General features: G+C 43.1%; 1 protein-coding gene across 1 annotated transcript; it reads right to left on the bottom strand.

Annotated features, from left to right (window-relative positions):
• Positions 1–122: 122 nt before the first annotated feature.
• itga4 (integrin alpha 4) lies at positions 123–16,979 on the bottom strand (the record flags this gene model as incomplete). The annotated part of the gene is made up of 28 exons (XM_079230876.1): positions 123–2,239; positions 2,704–2,823; positions 3,016–3,114; positions 3,433–3,558; positions 3,680–3,805; positions 4,412–4,519; positions 4,750–4,837; positions 5,122–5,211; positions 5,358–5,434; positions 6,069–6,170; positions 6,655–6,796; positions 7,368–7,444; positions 8,445–8,597; positions 8,692–8,846; positions 9,045–9,199; positions 9,490–9,535; positions 9,617–9,707; positions 10,270–10,364; positions 11,628–11,736; positions 11,914–12,054; positions 12,135–12,197; positions 12,396–12,481; positions 14,251–14,383; positions 14,716–14,783; positions 15,091–15,223; positions 15,802–15,902; positions 16,344–16,462; positions 16,792–16,979. The coding sequence occupies 28 exons, from the start codon at positions 16,977–16,979 to the stop codon at positions 2,129–2,131; spliced, it is 3,102 nt and encodes a 1,033-aa protein (XP_079087002.1). The 3' UTR covers positions 123–2,128.
• Between the last annotated feature and the right edge of the window lie 431 nt (positions 16,980–17,410).

Below are 17,410 nucleotides of genomic sequence, written 5' to 3' on the forward strand. Positions count from 1 at the left end.
GTAAGAGTTCATGTTTACATTTTACTATATTTTAATCACCAGCTCTTCTATTAATATTATTTGTATATCTTTTTTTATTACATTTTTCATTTAGTCTCTTTAGTTTTTTCATGATTCTGCTGCAGAGATCAAAGAATCCTCTGTAATTTAAACTATAGTCAAGTGAGCTAAAAAATAGTTTGTTTTCCATTAGCCGAGTCTTGAGTGTATTGATTATTGTTTAAATAATGTTTGTTTGTTTGTTGATGAGTCGAGCAGCAACCCAAAGTGTCCAAAGACTTTGCAAGTTATAGATTTTAATATAGCCGTTTTATATGTTTTTTTAAGTGAGATAATACTGTTTTTGTGTAACGGCTGCATTCATGATGCTGAAAAAACAAAACAAGGAAACGTTGTTGCTTAAATAGAAAACCCTTCATTTTAATAGAAAAGTGTTGATAAAAGCAGTGAGACTCTCCAGTGCAGAACAACTTCACATAAACATAGAACAAACTTATTAAAATATAAAAAACATCTCTCTGTGTGATGTGCATTTGTACTAAATAGAATGGGGAAAAGGGAAGTGAGGGTGGCAGCGGTTTTAAATGTCTGCATTCACAAAATACAGACAGTTAAAACTGCTTCTGAACCTTTCTACAAGTCGTCTTCCGTCATTCAACCCTGTGGCTCTGCTCCCCGACAGGCTGCTTCTTTTACTGGGATTTCACTGTATATAAGACGTGGACAAAGACATCGTGATGTCACCCACATGGACTGAAGATGTGAAGCTTCGAGTTCAGCGGTTTTGCCCTCGCCATCTTGGCTTTTTTGCAACCACTGAACGGAAGTGACCATATTTGGAATGCGAAGGAGTGGCGTAGTGACGCTGAGCATACTCTGCTTTATGGTGTCTGACTCTAAATGAGCATAATTTACTAAATGACCATCATGCTGTATTGAAGAAGACTTGAAACTAGAGATTGAGTTATAAACTCATGTTTACAATGTTTACTGAGGGAATAAATCAAGAGAGAAGTAGAGTCATTTTCTCATAGACTTCTATACAATCTGACTTATTTTTGTAACCAGAGGAGTCGCCCCCTGCTGGTCAGTAGAGAGAAGGCAAGTTTCAAGACGCTTCTGCATCGGCTTCACTGGATTAACCTGAACCAAGAGGCCCAAGATCAGTTCCAGTGAGACTGTGGTAAATCTGCGTATCTTACAGGATTTCATTTGTCACTTAAGCAACTTTAAGTGTCTCAAAAAACTCTCTTTAAATTAAATGGATCTCCAAACAGCAGAAACTAGTCAAGTCTAACTTGATGTCACATGATATTTGTACTTTGGAGACAAAAGCTCAACATAATGTACTAAAAACCGGCTGAAGTGACACATTGATGATGTTCGGCGTCCATAAAACACACACATAAAAGCCCTGTAGCAGCACATCCCAGCTGTCAGCACTTGACTTCTACTTCCGTCTGGACAGCATGCAGTGTGTCCGCTGTGTGTGTGTGTGTGTGTGTGTGTTACCAGTGCATGAAAACAACAATGAGCACCAGAAAGCTATGAGCCGCTCAGAGGCCAGGCTTCCATCCCCTGAGATCCCCTGATGCATGTCATCAGAAAGTCACCTCCTTTGATTTGTTTCCTCTTCAAAAGAGTCAAAACGGCGGTCATTGATAACTGTCAGGTTCCAGGAAGCTTCAGGGTCTTCTGATAGGTCGTTTCAGGGTCACTTCCCTTTTTTAAATGTAATCCATCCACCGCTGCAGTCTTTTTTTAAGTCTTTGAACTCATCTGTATTTGTGAAGGCACATGAAGTAGTTCTGAAAGGTCGCGGTCAGGTTCAGGTGTGTTCAGGAGGCGTTCACTTGAGACATGTTGTCACTCATCACACTCTCACTGTCAGGTCTGTGATGAAAGCAACAGACTGTTTTGTGAGTCAGATCAGCTGACTCGCTCTGGACGGATTTCATTGGCCGACGACGCTCAACAGCAGCATTGTTCTACTGTTTTAGGCAAATTGGCAGCACTCCATCCATCCGTCAGCACACATGTCTCATTGAAGCTGTTGCACAGTCACAATGTGAACTCCTTCATCCTTTGGTTAGAGGTCAGAGGTCGTGGCCAGAGGAGACAGCCGGCGTTATGAAGTGCTCTCTCTTTTGTTGTTTTTAGGGACGTAGTCCCAGCTGTCTCTCTTGAACTCCTCCTCCTCCTCTTTTTCCTTCTGGAACTCCCTCTTAAAGAAGCCAGCCTGAGAGACACACAGGTAGTTAGACAGGTGGACAGACAGGCGGACAGACGGGCGGACAGACAGGCGGCGGGTAGAGATAGAGACATACAGGCGAAAATTTATGCTGCTGTTCCTACTGCAACGTTATATAAGAAACACTTCTTTATCAGATGATGCTGCGGGGAACCGTCATTTTTAGTGCCATTATATTATGATACACTGACCATTATTTTGCAATATGCTGCTAATGTTTATCAAAACATTATTTGATAATGTTATTATATCACAATAATCTGCAGTTTTAATACTATTGTATTGTAAGATACTGGAGTTTATCAGTACTAATATACTACAATTTACTGCAGTTAATCTATACATTATATTGCAATATTCTGCAATTTTGGTACCATTGTATTGTGAAATACTGCAGTTTACCATTACTTTATATTAAAATATATAAAAACAATATAGTGTATGTAATTTACCTTCCACAGACACCAGATGAGAGCAGCCAGGATCATCAGACCCAAAACTAAACTGACAACGATGATGAAGACTTTGACTGCTGTTGAGGGTTTCTGGGTAAAAAGAGCTTCTACCACCACCTGTAAATGTACCGAATACAGCATGTGATTACTAGCAACATCCAGAACACACAGTCGATAGATAGGAAACACATTTTCAGGTTGAAGATGAGCTCTTTCCAGGCGTGGTCTTGTTGGACCTACAGCGTCTTGGTTGAGACCTGGTGTGGAGGTGTGGAGGTGTGGAGGTGTGGAGGTGTGGAGGTGCTGTACCTGTGCGGCTGTTTGTTCGGTGATGAACACGGTGTGCGGACCTTCTCTGGGATGTGACATCGTCGCTGTGCTCTCCAGCCTCATGACACCGTGACGACCCTGAGACGGCGACAGATGTCGGGAGTTTTCATTCGTTTCTCGAGATGCATTTGAGATTGTTGGACATGATAAGTTACATCAACTTAGTAAAACATTGTTAGTGTTGAGTTTTCAGTTAGTTGAACTGAAACTCAACACTTCCTGTAACTTCAGTTAATAAAAGCCTAAATTAGCTTTTACTGATTCAGCTACTGAAGGAAGCACTAGATCAGCTTTTCTAATGTGGATAAGTTTTACATCGTAAAGGCAGCAAAAGCAGCATGTTAGCAGTGTGTGTGTGTGTGTGTGTGTGTGTGTGTGTGTGTGTGTGTGTTTTACCGGAGCTTGCAGTAGTACAGCAGGGTTCACTCTGATCTCCAGTTGGATGAAGGCATCTCTCCCCGCCTCCAGGTTACCGAGACGACACACTAACCGCTCACACAGCTCATCACTACGGCCACAGAACTGCACACAAACACACACATACACACACACACACAAGTTCATATACTATAGTGGGGTGGTGATCATTGACTCCAGCTGGAGCAGCTTCACAATGCATTGGCCCTGCTAGCGGCGTGCGTACCATTCTGCGGGTGGAGGTGGAGGAGAAGAAGAAGATGAGCTGTTTGATGAAGGAAGCTTGAGGCACCTCACAGTCCTCGAGGACCGAAACAGTCGTGTCACTGATGGAACATGTGCCGTGAGACGACTGCAGAGAGAGAAAATGTATTTATTAATGTTTTACATGCACTTAATTGACCTCCTTACTACAACTGTACTTCTACGCAATCAACAACCACCGTGGCTGAGCGTTCTGAGCGTTGGCCTTAAATGTCCAGCAGACGGATTCTGAGTCTTGTTGATTTACTCTTTGATAAAATGTTTCATCATTTTAATATTTATTATTTCAAACTATTCTATTATGACAAAGTTCTTATTCGGCTTCTTTTGCTAAAGGCCCAATGAGTATTCAAAAATAAACCCTCTCAGTCATCTGTATCTGCCTTCTAGCTGTATTTTTCTATTTAACTGTGTTTAAGACATTTCTGTCAACTTTTATAAAAAAAAACTCTGGGCCAGCCAGATTGTACAAGCACACATCTGAGAGGAAGCTAGGAAAATGGCCGCCGCAGCACCGAAAGGTTCCAAAACGATCCGGCTCAAGAACGACGGCAAATTGTAAACGCAAACATCTGTAATTGAAAAGTGTCTTCAGAAAACCTGCGAGGGAGTCCAACTATACTGCAAGTAGTTTTTACACCGACGGTGCTACTTCTATTTCCAGCACCACTGCTGGTGCTTGCGCTGGACGCACCTGCCAGTCCACCACCTGCAGCAGTCTGTGTCGGTTAGGTGTGAGGATCTTCGGGAGCCTGATGTCCACCACGGTATCGACAGACCTGCTGGGACCAGAGTTTAACACCTGCAGGCAGACAAAACAACAGATGAACCCGGAGAGATCAACAAAACACAAAAAGGACAGTTAAGTAAATGTCAATGAGCAAAAACTAAGATGTAGTAGAGTAGAAGTATAACGTATTAAATGGTTGCTACTCAGCAAGCATAGCTCATTAGCTTGGACAATAGTTTCTCATTCAAAAGACGAGTTGACCTCTGTTTCATATCTATTCTTCTTCTGGGTTCAGTAAATACCTTGTATGTGTAGTTGAATCTTTCAGAGTAGCAGTCGACCGGAGTCGTGTCTTCATCTCCAAACACAAATGAGGTGGGAGTCACAAAACTGCAAGACAGACAGGCAGACAGACAGACAGACAGACAGACAGGCAGGCAGACAGACAGACAGACAGACAGACAGACAGGCAGACAGACAGACAATCACAATCCCAGTTTCTCGTTTGTTTTTTCTTTTCTTTTTTTTGTTTCATCATAAAATCAAGTGATTCCACACTTTGCTGACTTGAACTCGCTGCTTTGTGTGAAACGCTTTTTGAAAAGCGCACTAAGCTATTTATTACTACTGATATTACTCCTTAAAGGAAATAACAGTAATGAATGCAGACTCACCCGTGGATGTTGACGTTGACTCCGTATTTGAGAGGAAGGAGGAGGCTGACGGAGTTGTCATAGAGATACTCTTCCCTCTCATAGTTATCACTGAAGAGAAAACATATTTCATACATTAATACATTTTAATATATGTATTTGACTGTGGAGGCTTCTATACTTTTACTCCTGTTGCAACGTGTGTAAAGGGTTTGAGGACTCACTTCCCCTCTAGACGAGAGGAGAAGTGCCCTTACCTGCCAGTGTTGACGTGAATGGTGATGTCACCAGGTGTGCTGTTCTGGTTGACGTCCAATAGGAAGTTGATTTTCAACTGCAAGAAACGGGGAATGCGTCAGGGATTTCAAGTGGACAGCTGCAGGAGGATCAAAACACTTAACCGTGCTGTACTGTGGACTCTAATCTGGTAATATATGTAAAAATACATAAATGTGTTTTTATTCCTTCGTCTTTAGGTTTAAACATTTTACACACTGAGGGAAAATTCACCTTAAAACTGCTGCTCTGTCTTTCTCTGTGGGGAACTCAGATATTTCAACAGTGTCTTTCACAATATTTACGCTGAAAACGACTGCGACAAAGGAAATACAGCAAATATCTGCTGACCAGGAAAACGCTGGGGAACAAAAAGTACAAACACCCAAGATCTGACTTTTGATCTAGAGGCAGTTCTGAGTAAGACGGGGCTGAGCATGATTTAATTAAACTGTGTCGGCTCTAGAGACGGCAATGTCCGTGTGTCCCGACTGTCTCAAATGAATTTACAGACAGTCATGGTTCACAGACCATGACTGCTCTTGATTTTGTTGAACCCCTGACTTCCTCTAGCGCCACGTCTCACATCTCACATCTCACATCTCCACATCTTGATTCAGACGTCCATTCATTTTGCGCTAGCCTAAACTAAACGATTTCAATGCAGGTGTGTGTGATCGGCTGAGGTTTACCTGGGCGTTGGCTGAGAGCAGCAGGCTGGTGACGCTGCAGTCAACACCTGCCGTCGTGCTGTTGACTTCCTGTGTGACATCACAACTGACCACATTGTCCTGCTGCACACACACAGACACACACAGACAACTTGTGTTAAATGAGCTATTTGTGTTGTGAGCACGTTATAATTCTTTAGATTAGATTTAGTTTTTGATGCTATTTATCGTTGGATTTTCTTTTCAGCAATAGCCATTCATTTTGTTTACATTCTGTTATTACCTTTGTACATAGTAGACTCACAGTAAAAATAAAAACCATTGTGTTGAAAACTTGCAGCGTGACATCATCAGATCGAGGTGTCTCATTGGAGGATGGGAAATGGCAAATTATTGGCTGACTTTTTATTAACACGATGTGAGTTAGTTTGCAATCAGATATACCAGCTGCTCTTCTGTTGAGTGTTTGGGTATCAACCTACACCTGCTGTTACCAGGGGTAACCACAGGTGTCGCCAAGTCCACCAGGATTTGAATCCTATTTTTACTGCAAACTCCCCAACCGATCATTTCCTCAAGCTGCCCCAATGGCATGCCGTGAACTCACGTTCTGCAGTACTTTAATGTAGTGGATGTTGTCGGGGAAGCGCAGCGTGAGTCGCGGCAGGAAGGCGTCGTCTCCGGAGTTCAGCAGCGAGGTTTTCAACATGACCGTCTGTCCAGAGCCGAGGGCAAAGTACTCCTGCTGACTGATGACAAGCAACAACACGATAAGCAACGACATCGATGTTCCAGTCAGACCGACGTCAAAGTAAAGCAACAAGCACCAGGACTAGGCCATAGAAATGATTGTAATATTTGCCACTATAGAATCTTTCCCCAATGGGAAAATGCTGAACTTCGATATACTGTTAATAAATTACACTTCTAAATATGAAACTGCAGTCAGGAGCCAGTTAGCTTAGCTCAATATGAACACTGAAAACTGGCCTGTCAATAGTTTAAAAATACACCTCCCAGAATCTTTACAGCTCACTAATTAACATGCTATATCACACACGGACAGACTAAAAGGACAATTTGCTGTTTTGGTAGGTCGGTTTATATATTTTGTTTAATCTTAAAACAAAACCAGGTCAGTGTTTATGGCTAAGCTAGGCTAGCCACGTGCACACCGAGAAGAAAAGCCAAAGAAATGGCACAGTAACCTGACTGGGTTTATGTGATCTAACTGGACAGCTTCCTGCTGTGTGTGTGTGTGTGTGTGTGTGTGTGTGTGTGTGTGTGTGTGTGTGTGTGTGTGTGTGTGTGTGTTCTTACTGTGGCAGCACTAGTTGAGCAGACAGCTGCATGTTGGTCGAACAGTTCACCAGCGAACAGGACCGAGCAAACCAAGTCTGGGAAAAAGAGAAAAAGTAGCAGTGAGTTTTTATTGATGACATCAATGTTGATAATAATGGATGTCATAATTCTTCACTAATGATGAATAATGTGCTGATGAATAACTCCAGCTGCAAATTCCTACATGCTAACCCATCCTGCTCTGTTTTCATGAGTCAGTGGGACGTGGTGCGGACTCAGGATGAGCTGACTGATGTTGGTTAATGAGCTGCAGCTGTAAACACATCTGGAAGTGTGTGTGTGCTGGCGGAAACATCAGATTGGCTGTTTCCTGCCCTTTAGCACAGATCAGTTTGGTGATGGACAGAATGATCTGACACGGGAGCTATTCCAACACGAAACTGATGGGTTAGTTATCATTATTATTTTTTCCATATTATTCTTAATTTAACAACAGCATGGTGCAAACAGTAGTAGCAGCAGCAGTACATATGAGTAAATATAAGTAAATAGAGTAAATATAAGTAAACCTAAAAGTAAACTGGAGGCTGGTATTCATTTCTAGTAAATCCTTGGTTAACAAATGAGTGAGGCTAATAGAAAGAGTTAATACTCTGAGAAATTATGACAAAAAGTTAGGAGTTAAGAAATGCTAATTTGTCTAACTTTGACCTGTTTTGTGCTGACCTATGATTAAATATGAGGGACACATTAAAAATGAGTGTTTCCTAAATGAATGTGTATCTACAATAACAAATCACGATCACATTGAAACCAAACTAAGAGGCATTCACAAGATAACATATTATCACTGAGCTGTAGCTTCCAGAAAAAACTGCCTTTGACTTAGCTGGAAAACATTAAACTGGTAAATGGCTCGAAACTAATGCCAAGTATTTGCAAATTGCTCTTTACCAACAATGAATTACACCTAGACACTGCGACTTGCTACTCCTTTTGATAACCACTAGTGGCTGCTAGCTGGTGATAGCATTGGCCTGCACATGGTTGGTGTTAGCATAGCTGTAGCTAGCTGGTGTTAGCGCTGGTCGGTACCTGGTTGGTGATAGTGTTCTGGTGTCCTGCGCTCTGCTGCAGAATGGGTTTCAATGGAGGGAAGGTTTTGGAAGAGGCTCTGTGGGTGTTTGTTTCTTTGCGAGTGTAAGAAACCTCAAACTTGACCGGAGTAAAAATGTCCTTCACATCTTTCTGTTGGAGGAGCAAACCGGAACAACGTTAGCATCATGTGTGTTATCACGCCCTAATGAAAAGTCGCTGTTTGTGAATGTGTGTGTTTTTTTACCCTTTGGTAAGCCACGTGTGTTGTACAAGTGAGCTGACCATGTCGGGCTTTCACACGCCCCCTTGTGCTATTGGATGACCCGTTGCCATGGAAATAGAAACGATGAGGGAAGGTTGGTTTATGGAGGAGGTCAGAGGTCAAATTATATTGAAGATCTGAAGAGAGAGGGAACATCTTCAATTTCAGTAGGTAAGTCAGACGCACTCATGTACAAAATAATTGACCATTTCCTGAACCCCCCTTAGCAAACGTAACCAGGCACAGCCGGCCTTTCTCTCCATGATGTTGCTGTAGTAAGAGAGATACTCTCTGCATTTCATTATTTTGGAGGGTTGCGTCTGTGTGTGCATTACCTATAGCTCCTCTGAACTGCCTGGACTTGACACTGAAGCAGACGGTAACGTTGAAGCAGACAGTTGGAGTCTTGTGTTCGTGGCACAGCGCCACCTGCTGGTCAATCTGCTCGGGCAGAATCAGCGATGCCTTCACCTGAATCACCGGACGGGTCCTACGGGACACATTCAGAGAAATGATTACAGCATCGGGACTGAAATGCAGTCATTTGATTTACAATCAGGAATCTGCTTCTAAAAATCGTATTATTCAAAGCAAAGATTTCTCCCCACATTAAGTTGGGAAGCTTTGGTTATACAGGATGTCCTGCTTCCCTTGCAGTGTAATTTCCTTTCAAATCAGCTAAAATAAGGAAGCTTCCTTCCTGTACACCTGCATGAAAGGAGGCAGAACTAAAACTGGAGCATTTATATGTCCTAACAGAAAGCTTCAGTGTGGTTTTACCTGAGAACCACTGCAGAGTCTGAGAGGAAAGCACCAACCGCCACATCTGGAGAGACAGAGAGTTGAATCTGGTTTAAATGTACAACATGACAGCTGTTGTGACAGAGGAAACGTCTGTTTAGGTTACCTTGGTAGCCGTTATCGTCGATGTCAATGCCAGAGCTCAGCGACTGGCCGAACATCCTGAGGTTACGACCCAGAGTGGATCCAGTGATCCTCTGAAAACACACACACACACATGCACACACACATTATTATTATCACCGGACAGTGATAGTCAAATTTCAGTCAAATGTAATCTTTGTACTGGAAGTCAATCTTTGTTAAATTCCTCCTAGTCTTACTGTCTGCCCTGCATCATCTTTAATCTTTAATGACATCAAACTTGTCACTTAGTTTGGTGGAAACGGAAAGTGAATGTGTCCTAAAGGAGCAGCGATGGTTTACGATTGATCTTTTTGTGCCGTTTGCTGGACTACATTTCACACACATCTATTCATTTAATCGAATTATTCTATTTATTCACTTTCTCCCTTCTTTTGATTTCACATGTGTGCACAGACTTATCTAACAGTATTCTAATTCACACTGATAGAATGAAACTATGAGCCAAGTTGTAACAAACTGCAATTGTCTTTTAAGTACATTAAAGTTTCTTGAAAAGTGCTCAAATCTAATAATACAATTCATTATAATACATTATAATAAGTATGTATTCATGTATTCAATAATTAATTGTTTTTGTACTAGCATTGGTATTATTAGCATCATTAATTGTACCTGAGATGGAGTTGGGGAGATGCCTTCCTCCCTGCCGTTGTAAATGTAGACGGCTCCTTTTAGGTCGTCTTCCTGTGGGGCACCAACCGCCACATCTACACACACACACACACACACACACAAGTTGATATTACTGTATTTGTGAGGACCATTGCTGTCTCCATTAGCTAACCCATCAGCCTAACCTCAATCTAGGGCTGGGCAATATATTGATATTATATAAATATGTGATAAGAGTTACGAGACTAGTTACATTTTGGATTTGTAAAAAAGTGTGGTCTTTTCAGGTCCAAATGTTCTGAGGGTTGGGAAGGCTCTGTTGTAAAATGCTCAGCGAGATGAAAGTATCCAGGATTAGTACACAAACGTGAGAAAAAAACAGTCTGCTCCTTTAATATTTAACCTGAGTCCTTTGAAGATGTGAGGGTCTGAAAGTCAAACACTTTCTGGGGTTTTTTTTAGTCCAAAGATAGAGCTACTGAAGCATGTGCGCGCGCACACACACACACACACACACACACATCTAGCTGTGGCAGATTAGAAGGCAGGTTCAGCTACAGAGCGGCAACAGTTTGTCATTACAGCTTTAATGAACGTAATAACACACTCCGACCTTCACACTCACACACACACACAGATGGTGGGGGGTCTATGTGTGTGTGTGTGTGTGTGTGTGTGTGTGTGTGTGTGTGTGTGTGTGTGTGTGTGTGTGTGTGTGAGGGCGTTGTGTTAAAGTCAGTGTTGACAGCTATCAGGAAGTGGCAGTTACTGTTGGCGGTAGGTGGATGTGTACTCTGGTAAGAATTGTAAAATATACAACTGTATGTGTTTTGGGTGTTCAGTGCAGCAGCGGTTATCAAAGTATTGTAGTAGTATTAGTAGTATTGTGGGATCATTTGTGAGGCAGCAGATCTGGACAGAAAACCAAAAGAGCAGCTCCCTAATTACCCTTGTTGAGATGCCCTTGAGCAACGATGTGCACTCCCATCTGCTCCAGTGGAAATGCTTTGGGGACCCACTGAAGATAGTTATACTGCTCCTACCGAAGCAGCTGAATTGATAGTAGTACAAGCTTTTAAGGTAATGCTAGTAGCAGTTTCTGAGTACAATTTGCAATATTTATGTTTGAAAGTGGAAGCCTAGTAGTAATAGTAACAACGGTAGTATTATGTTGTAGTAACAACAGAAAGAGTAGTATTTTTAGTAGTAGCATACAGTGATATTTAGCAGTATCAAAGGAAGTAAAGTATTTGCAGTACAAGCAGTTATTAGCAGTATCTGAAAATGTAGTAGTATTCAAAATAGTTCTCATTGGTAGAATCGTAGTGGTGGTCAGGCTGTGCCGGCGCGCTCATTACCGGGGTAACCGTCGTCGTCTAGGTCTCCCAGGTCGGCGATGGTCTCTCCAAACCGGGCGGCGTAGGCATCGCTGCCACTCAGCTGAAAGTCCAGCTCCAACAGCTTCGCCTGAGACAGAGTCAGTTTGTGAGGAAACAGGCGAGCCAAACAAGTACGAGATGAAAACGTAGAACGGAGTACGAGAGCCTGAAGCCGATGTCCGCCATGTTGGCTCCAAGGTCAGGGGTCAAATAAACATTCTCCGTTCTGTGCTGAAGTAGCGTTTGTGTTGAAGTGTGTGCTCACCTTCCCCTGGTTGATGTACACATGGACCCTTCCCTCCTCCCTAGTGACGCCTGTTGCCATGGGAGCGCCGACCAACAGATCCGACAACCCATCGGCGTTCAGATCCACTGCGCACACGCTGGAGCCGAAGTACGATCCCAGCTGGAAGACGCACAAGGTAAGTGCTAAGTACGCCATTGTTTTGAATCTGATGCTAACGCTAACGCTTAGTGACTTCTCACCTGTTTTCCGGACACCTCAGAGACGACTTGCAGCAATTTGCTGTCAACAGTGAAGATGAAGACCTGCACAGAACAAAGACACACGCTAACTTCAACCATCACAAGTACCTACCACGACACAACATCAACCAAAACTCAATAACAACTCCACCAATAACGACTCCACCATCAAGAAGAAGTGGGAATGAGACCGGCTGTCTTGACGTTGCTCAGTACAGTAAACAGACAGGTGGGTGGCTGCACAGGTACAGAAGCTCTCACCTTGCCCTTCTGGTTGTATTGCGGAGCTCCGCCCACCACCTCCAAAGTACCGGGACTCAAAAAGGGGCCGGCTCCAACAGCGTAACCTGAACAACGACACAGAGACATACGTTCAGACTTCTGCATTCATCACTTAAAAGCAGCTACAACCCCCATTCTTTATCTTTCAAATGTCCAATTGTCCTTTTCAAATGTGAGCCCACGGTAATAACTGAAGGCGGTCCGAATGAATCAATGAATCATCTGCACTTTGTTATTATGAGTATATCAGACCGAAAATATGGAACTAAGATTTGAAAGGTAGAAATGACACCGTTGGTTGTAAGCTGGTTTCTGGTTAGGGTTAGAGTTTGACATCCAGTGGTTATGGTTGAGAAAGGTGTATGCAAAACGCAAAGAGAAACTTTTAAACCACAGCATCTGAGCTTCCCGTCTTTGATGTAAACCTCTACATCCTGTTTATTTGTGCTGATCACGCACACACACACAGACACACACACACACACACACGTGCACAACACAAAGTCTTTTCTGACAAGACGAGAACAGTGAAGATGTTTAGGGAGAAAAGAAACACTTCATCTGAACATCACACCTCTCTGTTCAGCTTCCTGTTGAGTGAACATCACAAAACATGGTTTTGTTTTCGTCTTGTTTGTGCTGCAGTTTACTCATTTCTTATTTGATCATATAATCCTGATTTCTTGAAACTGGATTAAAATAAATGTGGCTCTCTGTCATGGAAACACGTGACTTTTTACATGCAGGCTTTTGCAGGGTTCCCCGTGGGACACAGATAATGCAATTTAATACCTGGCAATATGGCACCAATTATTTATCAACACATCACATTTTTTTCAGTACTTCCCAGTGGTATATAACAATAATTTATGACTCATAATTAATTGAATGAACGTGATCTGTACCCGCATTAGCAGCGGAAAAAAAGGATAAATGGATTAACCAGTTAAAAATAATGTTGTTTTGACAATATTGTTACTAAAATTTACACTTGACACTGGAGCGACCAAAGGGCGAAAGCCGTTTACCTCGATGATATCTTCATTTAGGCAGCCCACTGTGGCAGAACACATGCATATCTTCTGTAGCAGACCACTTTTTACCAAACAACAGCACCACTGACAACCAGATGACAATGACCTGCCTTTCTTATAGTGAATCAGAAATACAAATGTGGTCTGTATAAGCAGTAACTTAAGGTCATTTCCAGACCAACATCGGTGCTGAATGATAAAGTCTCCATTTCCCATTCAACTATTGGATTTAACAGCAGCTGTGTGGGAGGACAGAAAACGCTCTTCCTTCTGTCATATCCTTAAACCGTCCACGCGGTGACGTCGCCTCCTCTCATGCACACGGTGCCAAATAGGAAGAGGCAAAATCTGAATACTAACTGAAAAGCAACTGTCTCATGCAACTAGGTTGTATTATCTATCACACACAGTCGACACAGTGAAGGCAGCTCATCGTCACAGTCCTCTGTCAGTCGGCACACAGGAAGCATTCAGAGACAGTAGAAATCAGACTGCTGTGGGCTTAGTGGCGTTTTGGCAGCGCTCAGAGCACAGCTCACAGTCACTGCACTTATATGTGGAGAAAATAGACATAGGCACTATAGGCAAGACTAAGAAAGCCTGTGTAAACATCCTATGAGATGGACTTATTAAAAGCAGAACTCAACCCGTTTCGACTGAGTCACCTTTTTGGGGGGGATTTGTTTTAGGAAGACGGTAGAAGATGCTCACTGCCCGGTAGGGACAATGGTTCTGTGTCTGTGGTGCTGTAGCAGTGGCTACAGAGTACAGAGGTGTACAGCAGCAGGTGTATCTGTTACCTAGGTAGCTTCCAAAGCTGACGGCTCCAGCTTCGTCGTTCAGGTACACCGACATCCCCCCGCTGGACGTGTTGAAGACCAGAACTGAACCCGTCCAATAAGACGTGCCCGGGGCCCCCATGATGATCAGATCCTGAGAAGGACAGGGGCATGGTATAATGTGACATACATTTCTTTAGCTCTATCGTACCAATAGAAATACATGCAACATTTCTCTACATATCACAACATCATATTTCTGTAACATCCGTTTCATCTTTGACACAGTAAGAGTCTTTGTTCTCTTTTTAGAAAAAATAACTGCTACGTTTCAAGAATGAGGAAGAAAAAATTAGAGAGCAGATCGGTTACAGATATAAAAAACAACAACATCATGTCCGTCAGAAGTTTTACACAAAACGGCAGGGATGAATCACGGTGGTTGAAACTGTGAAAACAAACGGGATTTGAATGCAGCTTACTGACCTCTGTCAGGAAGTTGGAAATGCCGGCCTGACACGACCCATAATCCTCACCGAACTTCCTCTGGTGGTCTGTGAGAGACAAACAGAAATGTCGAGGGGTCAAGGTGAACAAATAAATAAGGAGATAAAACCCAAATGTTTTCCTTCTGCCGCTGAACAGCTGCTGCGTTCACACACACACACACACACACACACACACACACACACACACACACACACACACACACACACACACACACACAAGAAGTGAGGTCCAGAGATGTCTGTACACCCGAAACATGTCTCCATCAAATTGCCTAGGGGTCTCTGTGTCACAATGCATTTGGAAAGATCATAATTTTGTATAATACCAAGTTACTGTTGAGCGCTTGTGTACCTCGGTAGCAGGGAATGATGGGTTGGGCGTGTCTCAGGTCGTTTCCGTAGCGATAACAGACTCCGTTAGGCAGCTTGTGGTTCTGACCATCCATCTTTGAGTAGAAGACGTTCTTCCAGCGGTGAGCACATGCCTACACACACACACACACACACACACACACACACACACACACACACACACACACACACAGAGCATGCAAGCGCCATGTGACACAAACTCATTACTGGCAATAACACAATCACAAGTTAGCTGTAGAATGTTGTTATTCTCATGACCCGTGTCATTGTGACAGAGGCTCTGTTTGTGTGTGTGTGTGTGTGTGTGTATGTGTGTGTGTGTCGACCATTATCATCCATTCATTTTTCAAACGCAGCTTTGTGTTGTGTAAATGTTCCATTAAGCTTTATTCACACATGCCAGGCTGTGTGTTGAGATACAGACCTGCTGTGTCACTGCTGGAGAACAGCGGTGAATTCTACATGTGCAACAAACATTTAGCACAAAATGACAAGGCACGCTGCTTCATCAAGCTAGAAAAGTTAAAAAGCTTTTATGTCAATTTAATATCATTACAAATATTGTATGTCCCTCGAGGGACAATTCAAGGCAAGCGAATTTGCAAAATACAAATCTAAAAATACAAATATATGTATTACTGGTTTTAAACTTTGGTGCCTGTGTGAGTGAGTGAGAGAAAGAAAGCGTTACCAGGATATGTCCTCCGTTGACTCCACGTTGTCTGGACAGACTGACTCCCAGCCACTGGTGATCACTCTCTGCATTACACGTCTTCCCACAATTCGGAACGTCTGCACACACACACACACACACACACACGGACACGGACACATACATTAATTCAACAGTTTCACACATGCAGCCTCCATGGGTGATTCATTGGTGTTTCACTGTTAAAGGTCCCAACTGACCAGCTGACTGTTAACATGGTAGACATCTGAGTCTAATACTGTGTTTAGTCATGTTCAGACCGGAAGTGTGTGTGTGTGTGTGTGTGTGTGTGTGTGTGTGTGTGTGTGTGTGTGTGTGTGTGTGTGTGTGTGTTGCTTTGTACTACTGTAAGATCTCTGAATTATTTACCTTATTGTATACCTTATTATACTGTACATTTTAGACCTTATTTTGCGTTGTTAGGACATTTTTGAGATTGTGCTTTTAAGAGTTTCACATGCAGGAGAAAAGACCTGACAGCACACACACACACACATACACACACACAGACAGAAACACACCAGCGCGCATGGGGTGGCAGCGGCGGGACTCTGCGGTGATGTTGCAGCGGTACACGGCTCCTGGAGATCGAACCGACGGGTTGAAGGATGAGTTTGCCACCGGGGCTCCAACCACCAACCTGAGAGAGAGAGACACGGAGACAGTTAGACAGGATCTGTCTTTGTGTCTGCTCAGTGTCTGAATGGCATCTGTGTGTGAAGCATCAAAGAGCGTCTCTCATTGACAAGGACGGGCTAATTAGCATGCGCACACCAACACACGCAGACACAGCCCCTCTGTGAGCGTGGCAGCTAATAGAGCAGCATTAACATAATCAAAGGGATCTAAATGTACTGATCTCTTTTAGATCAACGCAGGGTCAATGGCAGGTCAATAGAGGATTAACTAAATATTAATAGAACAAAGGTTTAATAGTAGTTTAAAATAAGTTCAAGGGTAGATCGATACCAGCTGTGGGCTCCATGGCGATGCAGCAGGACCGAGTATCCGAACATGGACGAGGACGGGCCGCTGAACTCCAGACTGTGGTCCTGATCCAGACTGTATCCTGCTGCGGGATGGACATGGACCAGAACCAGGACCTGAACCAGGACCAGGCTGCAGCGCGCACACATGCTGCCCGCTGACGGACGCATGATGGAGGACAGACTGCAGGGACACCACGAGAGACACACATCAGCAATCAACGCGCATGAGATCAGAACAAACTTCCAATCTTTCCGTCTCCATCTTTAGTAGATTCTCGTGTCATCTGTCTCGGTTCTGTCTCAACTCACACAACTTTATTTAAATTTTAGTGACGATCTTGAAGTTCCTAAAGGTATCAAATATGTCAGACTGAATGTACTTGTAATTATCTATTTGATGGAACATTGCAAAGTCTTGTGTTTTAATATTCATCTCAGTGTAAACATCACATAGCTTCAGACAGTAGATGGTCAACCTAGCTTAGCATGAAGACTGAAAGCAAGCAACTTCAATATGTTTCAACCTGGACCCTATTTCCACATGTTTTGTGTTCATTTCTGTCCCAGGACCAATATGGAGGCCACCTAGCGGGCTGCTA

This window comes from Taurulus bubalis (assembly GCF_910589615.1).
Source record: "Taurulus bubalis genome assembly, chromosome: 15".
Lineage (NCBI taxonomy): Eukaryota > Metazoa > Chordata > Actinopteri > Perciformes > Cottidae > Taurulus > Taurulus bubalis.